The sequence below is a fragment of the Aulonocara stuartgranti genome, assembly GCF_965226115.1.
Source record: "Aulonocara stuartgranti genome assembly, chromosome: 9".
In the NCBI taxonomy this organism is placed as follows: Eukaryota; Metazoa; Chordata; class Actinopteri; order Cichliformes; family Cichlidae; genus Aulonocara; species Aulonocara stuartgranti.
Window position 1 is genome coordinate 611,668 of NC_138960.1, and position 13,067 is coordinate 624,734.

The 13,067-nt window shown below is 41.6% G+C and overlaps 1 protein-coding gene across 2 annotated transcripts in view; it reads left to right on the top strand.

Annotated features, from left to right (window-relative positions):
* The window catches only part of arhgef4 (Rho guanine nucleotide exchange factor (GEF) 4), a 78,042-nt gene that overhangs the window by 41,425 nt on the left and 23,550 nt on the right, over window positions 1-13,067 (top strand). The window contains exons 2-4 of one of the 2 annotated variants that reach the window (XM_082545782.1): window positions 793-944; window positions 9,338-9,517; window positions 9,715-9,915. In XM_082545782.1, coding sequence (XP_082401908.1) covers window positions 793-944; window positions 9,338-9,517; window positions 9,715-9,915 — 533 coding nt within the window. Of the gene's footprint in view, window positions 1-792; window positions 945-3,970; window positions 5,258-9,337; window positions 9,518-9,714; window positions 9,916-13,067 lie in introns of those variants that run through there. The other variant, XM_082545783.1, reaches the window with a different exon arrangement.

Sequence of the window (13,067 nt, forward strand, 5' to 3'; positions counted from 1 at the left end):
CAAATGTAAGTGAAGAAGAGTGTGAGGTTGTCAGGGTTGCCGACTGCATTTCAGTAAGTAATGCAGGTATGTTTGTGCTGTGATGTATTAACCTGTTACGTTGTGAACTGTTTGGCAAAAGAGAGAATGATTAGCGGATGAAATATCCCTGATTGCATCTTGTGAACAACTCTGCCAGCTGATTGTGCAGCCGGCAGCCGGCGTGTGTTGGACTTACTGAGTATTCTGTCTCGTGCGTGCGTGGCTCTACACGAATTGACAGACAGCTAAACATATGCAGTAGGCAATGAAAGCGTTGAATGATGACTCAGACATGGAAGCAAAGTAAAGGATTGTTTACTGTCTTCACTGGTGGACATTCTTCTTTTCCAGAATCTGTGAAAGGACACAGCTTGTCCTTCTCACAGGTGGATGTTGAAGGATTAAACAGAGAGACTAATGGTACACCTCATTGTGCAATTCCTAATACTAAAATGGTTCCTGTATTACCCTGCTCATGTGACCCTAAACATCCAACAGGAAGGAATGCGAGTAAAGCCACAGCACATTCACCTGACCGCAGTTTCCATGCAAACCACTAGGAGGTGCTAAAATACTTGACTCTCACATAACATTACACTGGGCTGCTTAACCTATAAAATGTCTGCCTGTCATCTGTGCATTATTTTGTATTTTAGTGTTTAGAAAACTGGCATAAAAATACAAAGATATACTTGATTATAAATCTAATGTAATCAAATTACAAACACATGTGAAGATATCTGTTTCCTTTTCTTTCTTTTCTTGACTCAGCTGCAGTCGCTCCTGATGGCACATTTGAAAAGTCAGCATTTGGGGATGACCTGAGCAGTGAAGAGGACCTCCTCTATGATGAATTTCGAGGATCTGGACATCGTTATGGACACCCAGGAGGAGGCGGAGGAGAGCAACTTGCCATCAATGAGGTAAGCAACATGGAACTGTAATCTCTAGCACCATCTTGTGACCACCAAGGTCAGAAGAATTATATATCTACTCTCAATTGATCTGTGTGAAAGATAGATGTCCTTGACCAAATGTAGGGTGGGGTTGATACCAAACTAAAAACAAAAAGAGTTCATCCTCGGCAGAGGACTACAGTTTGACATAAACCTGACCCTGGAGTAGTAAGAGTCATGTCAGCAGGGGGATCGCCTGCCAAGTCAGAGAGTGTTAGGAAAAAGAAAACACTTACGTTTCTTTTCATTTATTGAATGTTAGGGTCCATAAAAGTTATGAACTCAACCAACTTGGAGGGAAAACAGATGTAAAAAGATATTTGACATAAAAGCTTACATGAGTCCTGATTTTGAGTTGTGCATACACATCCACAAATAAAGTTTTTCACCTTTACCCAAGGGTGATCTTGAGAGCAGGACTTCCACAGGGCTGCCCACAGGACAACTCAAGGGGGTTCCCAGCCACTTCGATAATGAACTATGTATTTGGACATATCTCCAGAATTGATTACGCTTCAACTTATATAACTCCACAATTTTATCAAAGCTTAAAAAACATTTGGTCCCACAGTCAAATAAATCGGACACATTAAGGATGTCTGCCTTACGCCACTGTAGCCAGTCAACCGATGTCCCTCCAATTAAAATTCTTTTATTCCCCCATAAGGTTGCCGAAGGTGATTTAATAAAGTCCCAGCGACCTGCCCTATGTAATTTACACCACAATGTCTTCGCATTTGCAATTATAGGATGGATAGTTTTATGACTGGTATCAAACAGCTCCCTCCAAGGAGAAATACCGCCATTAACTTCCGTCTCTATATGGGACCAGATGGGTTTAACTGGTGCAGTAGGTAACCAAGCCCTAAGTTGTTTCACGTTCATCACCCAATAATACCATTGGAAATTAGGCAATGAAAAACCTCCTTGCTTTGCACTCGCTTGAAGTTTCTTAATACTTAAACGATGCGGTGAGCTACCCCAAAGAAACTGGTATGACGTTCTTTTTATGAAATACTATGTTAGTTTTTTGCCAGATGTGACGGGACACAAACCCTCCAAAACAGTTCAAACTTTAGTCTCGTCAGTCGACAGGATATTTTTTTGGGGACCATCAAGGTGTTTTCTGGCAAAAGTGAGCGGAGTCTTCATGTTCTTTTTGGTGAGGAGTGTTTATTTTTCCTTGGAAGTCATATATGGATGCCATTTTTGTCCAGTCTGTTTCTTATTGTTGAAAGACGAGCACTGACAGGTCTACAGTGATGTTGTTCTTTTGTAGCCTCCTGGATGAGTCTTTGATATGCACTTGATAGGCCAGCCACTTGTGTGGTTCACCACTGTTCCAAGTTTTCTCCATTTGTGGATAATCACTGTGGTTCTCTGAAGTCCCAGAGCCTTAGGAATACCTTTGTAAACCTTTTCAGAGTAGGGTTGGGTATCGTTTAGGTTTTATCCAATGCCAGTGCGACACTAGTACTTTTGAAACGGTGCCGGTGCTCGAACTGGTGCTTAAAGAATGGAGAACACAAACTTTGTCCAAAAACCTCTTATGTTTTTATTTTTAGAAGTCTCCTTTTTTCTGCAAAATGATAACCAAGTTAGCCTTTTCTGTTGATACAACATACCTCCTTTGGTTGGAACCACTGCTTAAACAATGGAAAACACAAACTTTGTCCAAAAACCTCTCATGTTTAGCTGTTTTTTTTGTAAAAAGATAACAATGTCAGCATACAAAGACTTTTGCAGCTGATCAAACCCTCACACGTGCAATAACACTGCTATATGTGCAATTCTTCTTCTGACGAAGTTGTACTTTTGTATTTTCTTACTCAGTTGTATATAGCATTTGTATTTCTATTTTATTCTATTGTATATATTATTCTATTCTATTCTATTCTATTCTATTCTATTTTATTCTATTGTATATAGCATTTTATTTTATTGCATTCCAGACTCGAACTTGTGAACAGGTAACTGAACAATACATATGAAGCCAGGCGGGAGGGATATTCCTGCTGCGGTCGACTGTTCAGTGTAAGTGATGTCCTGTTTTCATTTACAGAGTGCCAAGCTGCTGCTTTGCCTGGGTGGATTTCTGGCTGCAGGGCCGAGGTCCTGATGCACCAGTGTTTATTTTAATGTGTTTAGACTGGTGTAACTCAACAGCGAAGAGCTGAAGATTATTGTGACGGCTGCGGCTGTCGGTGTTCTGTGTGTTTGTTTTATTTCACTGTATCAGTAGGCACCAATGCAGGGATTGATTGTATTTTAGAGTGGATTACTTGTTTATATCGTTGCAGACAGTGAAGGCGCTGCGTGGAAACTGTGTTTTTTTCTGGCTGCTTTTGCATGCACTGTGGTGAGCTTGAGTGGAGACGGCACTGAAGATTTTCCTTTTTATATTGTTTTGCCCAGTTAGTGTTCAGTGTGAGTTGCCATCTCTTTTAACATGTGTCAAACGTTGATTATTTTTCACAGGTTCCCCACATTGCTTATCCTGTCTCCCACGTACAATCATACAATTTTATAGTTTTAAACGTATTTAATAAAGTAAAGCTTTTAATTGTTTTTAGGTGCTACCGTTACATGTTTAATCTTATTTTGTATGAACATTAACCCCTTGTGAACTGACTGTATGCCTACAGCTCCATCCTATTGAAATGGCTACCTCCCACGGGTCACATAATTATAATAGGTCGCAGCTCTTATGCCTGATAGATGGGATTAGTAGAGGAGAGTGTGAAAAACTGAGATGTGTGGAGGAGATATGGATTATTGAGTGGAAGCTCTGGTCCCACCTTGTGAAAGCAACTATGTAGTAAAAGATTTGGGTTTCAGTAGGGGTGCCACTGGTGCCCAGTACTACAAACACTGAATCATTGTGAAAGAAATGTTGTTGTTATCTTATTGACATTCTTCTGATCACATTTCATACAGGTCCTTTATAACTGTTGTTGCTTTGCTATTACGTTGAATCCTGCAGAAATAGATACGATGCCCCGTACATGTGCACACACACACGCATCAGTTCTCTCCAGATCAGTCTTCACTGTACCCCCTCCTCCGTCCCTCTCTGCCAAATACCCTGCCCCCCTCTTTGCTGCCCTCCAATGGGTTACAATGTGCTTGCCTCAACTACTGTGGTATCTAGGATATGCTGACACACTCCGCATTCTGATTGGCTGCCAGCTTATGCAAGGGTGGGCACAATATAAAAGGGAAGGGAAGAAGGGGAGAATAAAGGAAACAAGGTTGATCCTAGTAGTTAGATGGTTGAGGTAGCACAGCTCCAGGCAGAGCACTGAGCACCATTTTAGAAGGAGCTCTTAATGGAGAGAAAAGATGAGCACAGATACAACAAGCCAGCTCCAAATGGCCATTTGGTTTAAGAGGTAGAAAAAAGAGTTTGTGTAGGCTACAGAAAAGAACGCTCTGGAAAACAAGCGGACAGACGGAAAAAGGACGAGCCATGATCACGTATCGGAGCGGTGCAGCAACCCACTGGCTGTCTTTCATCCTGATATCCTGACTAAAAGAGAGAAGAGCCAGAAGGAAAAAAGACAGAAGTGGTGGATACAAAGAAGACAGAGAGAGGAGGAGGGGAGGTGCTTTTTCCTCAAAGAAAAGAAAGGGAGTAAAAGAGGAGGAGGGGGGGTCCATGCTCAGCACGTAATACACAGATATCTTCCCAAAGCTTTACGCAGACGCTGACACAGGTAGGCACCCAGCCTCCACAGGCAGGCCGGGTCAACGCTGGCAAATTAGCAAAGTGGCAGGAAAAACAGAGGAGGACACCGCTGGAGCTGAGCGGAGGAAGAAAGCAGCCCGAGAGGATACTGACATCGATAGTCGAGAAGGAGGACGAGGTGACGCGGTGTGGTGTGGAGGCTTGGTGTTGAGGGAGAGAAGACGGGGGAGGGGAGGTGGTGCTGAGGAGGAAGAGGAAGAAGCTAGGGAACTGATGGCTCGTGGCGGTGGTTCAGGGAGGTGGAGCAGGCAGAGGATGGGATTCTTAAACACTATGCTGCGCTGCAACCTACCCCCAGAGACCCAGAAGGTGGTGGTGTTCATCATCATGATGTTGCTGATAATCATCAATGTAGTTCTCATGTTCCTACTGGCCTTCCAGTAGAGCGCACACAGACCAACACTCTCTGTCATAGACACAAACTAAGACTCCTAGATGGAGGAGGAGACCAGGTGAAGTACAAACAGAAGAACAGAGGAGCGCTGTGTTGTTTGGACTGATGGGCTTCCAGCATGGCAGCAGCAGAACACAGGTACAATCAGCAGGAGGGCAAAGGGACGGATGATGTGTGTTTAATAGACATATACAAAGCCTGAAAAACACCATGGTTACACTAATGATCTGTGGTGCAGACAGTTTCTGTGACTCCAGCCTCCACTACAATCCAACAGTGGATTTGAGATTGTTTTGCTGGGAGGAAACTTGTGTCATTCTTTTTTTTTTTTGTTTTTAATTATTATTTATTTATTGCAAAAAAAGTTGTTAACGTTGTTAATATTGTGTTAACAATAGAGCAACATTTATGTTGTTATTGTGCTGAATTGATAAAGTAGATTCTGCAGAAGGGCCTCGTGCCATCACTGTGTAAGACTGAGCAGAAAAGTGTCACACCGTTCATTGTTGAATTCATGGTTTTGGTAAGGAGTTTAACATCTTCTTAAGTATTTATTTATCAATGGCTGCTTTATGATTGACAGGTTGCCACAGTAACACAGTGTCCTCAAATTCCAGTTCAGACCTTTCCTTCACTGGTTTCATGAGCCAAGATGGTGACATTAAAATGCACCCCCAGACTCCAAACATACTCACCAATGATCTTCTCAGAAATCACGTTGATGATGAGACACACAGCTAATTCCCTACATTCATGACTATGAGAATGTTACTCAAAGCCTGGAGGAGACTCCTGCATCAAAGTAAAATGTGGTCTTATAAAGCAAAATCAATCTAATGGTTTCCACCATCATAAATGAAAATAAGTGGATGGACATTAGATCACCAAGGTAATACAAAATGAAATAAGAAGGTTTAAGTGGCTCTTTTTACTTCTTATTTTCAGTGAGCACTTTGAGTGAGTTCTATTCTAAGTGTTTCAAAGCTGGTTAAATGATACAGTTAACATTCTCAGATAATTTAATAGTTGTAGCTTATGTCTTAATTGTTTTCTTTTAATTTGAAGTTTTTATTTTTATACTTTTTAGAACAGAAATTGTTGAACAGAGTCAGGTTCAAAAGAAGAGTATTTATTGGTAAATAAATAAAATCCAAGTTTATATTTCCAGCATTCTGTTTACCAAGTGGAAAGATATCAGCTAAACAGTTTAAATCAGGGATGTGAACAGACCCAGCTCGGCACCCTTGAAAAACCCAGAACTGGCCCGGCCCTGTAGTATGTGAGGCCAAAGCAGGACAGCCATAGCTCTCCTCAAGCACCAGTAAACCAGCACACTTGCAGTCTTTAATGCCTCTCTGCAGCTTCTCTCCTTCTTTTATTTGGGGCGATCGTGGCTCAAGAGTTGGGACTTCGCCTTGTAATCGGAAGGTTGCCGAGTCTCGGTTGTTGTGTCCTTGGGCAAGACACTTCACCCGTTGCCTACTGGTGGTGGTCAGAGGGCCCGGTGGCGCCAGTGTCCGGCAGCCTCGCCTCTGTCAGTGCGCCCCAGGGTGGCTGTGGCTACAATGTAGCTGCCATCACCAGTGTGTGGATGACTGCATGTGTAAAGCGCTTTGGGGTCCTTAGGGACATGTATACAAATACAGGCCATTTTATCCAAAACCCTACAATGTGTCTCACCCCTCCCTGAGCCTGGTTCTGCCGGAGGTTTCTTCCTGTTAAAAGGGAGTTCTTCCTTCCCACTGTCGCCAAAGTGCTTGCTCATAGGGGGTTATATGGGGTTTTCTTTGTATTATTGTAGGGTCTTTACCTTACAGTATAAAGCATCCTGAGGACACTGTTGTTGTGATTTGGCGCTGCATAAATAAAATTGAACGGAACCTCATCGTCTTAGAGACTGTGTCTACTCCCAGACCACCCAAACCCAGCAACGATGATTTGAACATAAAACAAAGAAAGAGCAGCACAGTATCCACTAATGCAAAATCTAATAAAACTGTGAAATGTGGCTTAGTGCCTATCCGGTTGTTCAGTGATGACGCGACGAATCCTACTTCCGGGTCTAAAGTAGTCTGCGTTTAATATGGCTTTTGTGTTGTTAACATGTTTAATGTTATGTATTTTCTTCTATTTGATCTCAAAAAGCTCCTAAAACAGTCAGTGATCACTGTTGACCTCCCTCGGCTTTTATTACCGCTAATCATTTATTTAAGCTCAGTTTTTAAAACCTTAGGATGTAGCTACAGCCCAGCCCATGCAGCAGTATATGAATGACTAACCTCGTATTGTGGATGGATTATCTCAGTTGTTCTCCTGGCTGAAGTTTGGTCCTTTTACAGCATCCTGCCATGCGATTACATTTGTTCCTGACCACCGAGAACACTCACGTTAACTTTTATCAGTGGAAAAAAAGTTAGCTTGTTTATATTATGCTAACATAGCTGTGTCGCTAGCGGTCACGTAGCAAATCATTATATACCAGCTAGCCCAACTTCAGTAACCCTACAAACGTCACTGCTGTTTAGTTTTCTGTCTTCATTTATGTTGGAAGTGATAACAGAGCTGTACGTTTTAATTTGTTTCCAAAACCCCGCAGTCAGGACATGCTATATTGTATTTAGATAGAAGCTAGCGAGCTAACTCCCTGCTAACTTCTAACTCCGTTAAATGTCATAAATTCCGTTTTCATGGATGCCTGGATGTTAAACTCAATTGTTACACCTGGTAGAGCAGAACGCTGATCATTTTATTAAAGATAAAAGACTTTAGACAGTTTTTCAACTCTCAGTAATGCCATAGTGATCATTTGATATATGGACCTGCAAGGCACCGTGATGATCACCTCAGAGTTTTCCTCAGTAACACTGCTCCCATCTGGGAGGGGTGGCTGTAGCTCAGGAGGTAGAGCAGATCAGCTGCTGACCGGAAGGTTGGTGGTTTGATCCCTGGCTCCCCCAGTTTGCATGCCAAATATCCTTGGGCAAGATACTAACCCCGACTTGCTCTCCGATGCATCCATTGGAGTATGAATGTGTATGAATGATAGTTAGAAAGCACTCACTGTATAGATAATAGTGCTTGTGTGTATGGGGTGAATGCGGCGTGTTGGATAGAGTACTCCAGGAGAGTAGAAAAGTGCTTCCTCTGTTTCTTCTTCTTCCATAATGTATCTCCTTCTAAGTTTAATTTGATTTTAGCTTCTCAGTGATTTTTTATTCTGTGGACGCTGTCAAAACACAAAATGATAGCACACACAGCCGTTAACGGCAGGCTTTAATCTTGGTGGCTCCTGGGTTGTTCCTGAACATACTACCAAATTGTTCTATCCGTTTAACTTGTACTTACATACAGTTTGAGCTGTTGATCCTGTTATGGTATTTGGTGCTATATAAATAAAATTGAGCTGAAATTGAATCCTGGAATCTGCAGCTGTTTAGAAATGGCCCATTAATTCTGGCCGTTCCAAAGCCTTGACTTTAATCCTTTTCAAAAGTTTGTAGACTGTGCTTAAAGCCAGGGCCATACCAGGAAACCAATTAATTTAAGTGAACTCTAGCACTTATGCTAAGAAGAGTGGACAAATATACAGCCAGACTTAGCCATCAACAACATTCAGGCATATCTAAAGCATCTGGTTGAGGTGCACCTTACTAAGAGATATTTTACCAGATATTAGTAGGGCTGTATGTAGACTTTTGACCCTGTGTGAATTAGAAAAAAATCAAAAATATATTAAAACTTGAAATTCTGCTGTGCAGAGTGTGGTGGAAGCGTGCGGACTCAAATGCATGGAGGTGTCTGTAAAGATGAGTGTTAATTACATGAGTGCCTAAAGTAGATCCGATTCCAGAAACAGGAAACTGAAAAAGTACATGGAAAAATACAAACCCTAGGAAAACCAAGAATAAGAGATTTAAAGAAAAGAAAAACTACAATCCAAAAAGCTTAAACTCACTGAGTAAACAGACCCAGGATATAGTAAAGATGTGTACACTCATTTCACCCTAAGAAAAGGAACAGTTAAAAGAAATCAATGCCCAAAATGACCACAACATTCATGCCCATGAAGCGTGTATGCAAGCTTCAGACCACACCTGTACCTGGCTAGAAGGCTGAAAGAGTTCTTACATTAATCCTGTATACCATGACTCTACTGCAGTCCCAACCAGAAGTTGATTGTATGTGACCACAGTCCCTCCTGTTGTTGTTTCTCTGCAGCTCATCAGTGATGGCAGTGTGGTGTATGCAGAGGGGCTCTGGGACCATGTTACCATGGATGACCAGGAGTTAGGTTTCAAGGCCGGTGATGTCATTGAAGTAGTGGATGCAACTAACAAGGAGTGGTGGTGGGGTCGCATCATGGACAGTGAGGGCTGGTTCCCTGCCAGCTTTGTACGGGTGAGAAACTCTGTTCTGACTGTACTCTGGTGCATGTTCAATCATCCAGGTAAGGATATACGGGATATATATCAAAAGACATCAAACTGCTACTAAACTTTTGCATCTGTGAAGAAAAAGATGACATTGAAAGACAGGGTTATTATTTGAGCCACTTAGAGTCATTGCATACTTTTAACACTGCCTGCATTCTCCAGTTGCGTGTGAACCAGGACGAACCCATGGACGAGTATCTGGCCCACCTAGAGGAGGCTCAGGCTGGAGAAGAGGACCGGGCAAGTCTGGGCCTGTTGCTGGGACCTGGTTTACCCTGCAAAGAGCAGATGAGAACAAATGTCATCAATGAGATTATGAGCACAGAGAGAGACTACATCAAGCACCTGAAAGACATCTGTGAGGTTTGCATTGAAATTGATTGGTGTTTTACTTGGGACATATCTGTTCGAGCTTCATCTAGAAATCGATTTCTAGATGAGGAACTTTGTCTGCTTAACTCTCTTGTATGTCTCCAATATATCTGCCAACCCTCTAAATGTCTAAATTCTCCCGTAGTTTCATTGACCATCTCATTTTGCCATTTTTCTCATCCCATTATTTGCTTGACCGGCTCGAACTTTATTGTGAATGACTGTATTACACCTGTTCTGAGTGTCAACACACACTCCCCACAGTATTTAACCTGCAGCCTGATTCAAGTCAAGGGTGCATGATAATGTATACACAGGTTACATCCTTCGATTCATTTTCTTTACCGCTTGTACAAGCTCCAGCACCTGAGTGTCACTGAGCTTAGCCCAACTGTTAATGCATAAGAGGCCTGAGGATTGATCACAGGGCTGACAAATAAGGACAAACTGTCATTTACATTCACATTAATATCTATGAAATGTAGATATTTATGAGTAAATCATGTCTTTGGACTGTGGGCAGAGTACAGACCAGCACAGGGACTTGCTGAATGAATTACAACCCTCTCTTAGCTTTTGTTGTTGCCTCTTTTTTTTAAGAGCAAGACTTTAAAACGTGCAATATTTTGTAATAAAAAAAAAGACAAACAATGCTTCTTTATTAAAGTGTACAACAAGCCAGAGTCACATTTTCAACAGACATGTCATCTTCCAGGTCAGAACTTTAATGTAAGAATTCAGTTCAGTTCAGTTTTATTTATACATCAAACTAGATTCGCCTCAAGACCCTTTACAATGTGCAACAGAGACCCTACAATAATACAGGAGCCCCAAAGATCAAGCACTTGGCAACAGTGGGAAGGTAAAACTCCCTTTTAAAAGGAAGAAACCTCCCTCATGGAGGGGGCGGCCAGTTTGGTTTGAGGAGAGGGAGACAGGACCAAAGACACCCTGTGGAAGAGAAGGTTAATACTCCAAGAATGCAAAATTCCACCAAAGCACTCACTCCCTGGGCACTATTTACTTTGGCTTTGTATACATTTATGAGTTTTCTGGCTCTTTCCTTTAACGACAAATCTATCTATCTATGTATATATATATATATATATATATATATTAGGGGTGCAACGATACACAAAATTCACGGTTCGGTTCGATACTTTGGTGTCACGGTTCGATATTTTTTCGATACAAAAAAAATGTTCATGCCTTTTTAATTTGTCATTTATTAAAATTATAAATATATATTTTAACTCAAAAGTACAGTTTTTAAATTTAACCCTAACCCTTGTGCGTGTTTTTTTATTTTGACAGCGAATGCACACCTGCGGACCACTTATGTGCAGCCCTGGTTATTTAGCTCATCATATTGCAGCCACAGAAATTCTTTTGTCCATGAAACCATAAAGCTGCACTTTCTTTTTGCCTTATAGTCTGATTTGTCATAACTTCTCAGTTTTGTGGTAAGCTTTTCTTTGGCTGTCACTTCTTCACCCTGACCTGTCTTATTTGGCTCAGCAGAACTAAAATATATATCTGTCTGTGAAGGTTCTCAGTCATCCAGGTCATCGTAGTCAAATATAAATCCTGCTGCTTTTACACACGCACTCACATAAGCTCAGCGATTCTCTGCGCGATCAACCTCTCACATGTTTAAGCTGCGGGAGATTTCACTTGTCATGTTTGCATAGTAAGCTAACGATTAATAAGATGATGTCAGAGGAATTGGTGCACAAATTATCATCACTCACAGATCAGTGCTGTCGCTCTCTATACACAGTTCGCGAGATTGCAAAGTGAAAGCAAAAAAACAAGCGCAAATTCAAACGCGACTTCAATATGTCACATATTGACAGTGGCTCACCGATGCCAATGACATAATTACCCAGCTACATTTCTGAAAGAATGCAAAAGCATTGACATATATTTTTCCTTCCTACAATAGCCCGACGGGAAAAATCGCTAGCCCTGGGACATCGGGCTAGCGATATTGCGAGCCCTGTATCTGATTGAGGAATACAGGGCTAGCGAGAATTTAATTTTCATCACGTTTCTCCTCGTACGTTCACGGCTCCTTTTGCTCACGTTAAAATGCTGCTGCAGAGGAAATTTAATCACCACGTTTACAGAGAAATGGCTCTTTCCAAAATAAAAGCTCTACTATACGCTTCTTCTGGGCTATATTCTCAGCAGCATATTAAACATATCAGGTCCCCATAAGGAGAATCCTGTGCTAACGGCTGTCTAAATGACTCGGCTAAAGTTAGTAGCATGCTTGTTGTTTTTGTCTGCTTCCACTTGTCTTTGCACTAGGATGATGTCGGCGTAAATGTGCAGTCATATTCGTTGTGTTCCCACTAGTGCTTTCAGGTTAATCTCGTTGAAATGACCTTAACGCCACAACACGGCAAATCTCCGTTAACGAGCTACCGCCGATCGCCCCGTGCATGGGGCTAGACGGCCAACACGTTAACGAACTAACTGCGCTAACACACTAGCTCCCACCCATGTAATTGAGCATTGCGTGGCACATCCAACATACTGTTTTACTTTAGTCCATGACTCGCTTACCTTCAGGGTCATATGTCACATGAAAACCAAAATAATTCCAAACGCCAGATCTGAATGAGGGTGAGGGAGGTTCAATTTGCCATGTTGCAAGGAGAGCTTAGCTTCTGTCTCACTAGCTTGCCCTGCGCTCTTCCTTCTGACTATGCTGTCTGTGTTGAGCGCTCAGTGGATCTGCGCTCGACAGTGCAGCCTAGGCGGAGTAGTTGAACGCAGATCCACTGAGCGCTCAACACAGACAGCATCGTCAGAAGGAAAGTTGATAAAATAAATTACAAATGTTGTATTGTTCGATACATATGCGTACCGAACCGAAAGCACTGTATCGAACGGTTCAATATCGATACGAATATCGTTGCACCCCTAATATATATATATATATATATATATATATACACATACATACATACATACATATATATATATATATATATATATATATATATATATATATATATATATATATATATATATATATATACACACACAGTGGGGCAAAAAAGTATTTAGTCAGCCACCGATTGTGCAAGTTCCCCCACTTAAAATATAGCCTCTGTAGAAATTATCCACACCCT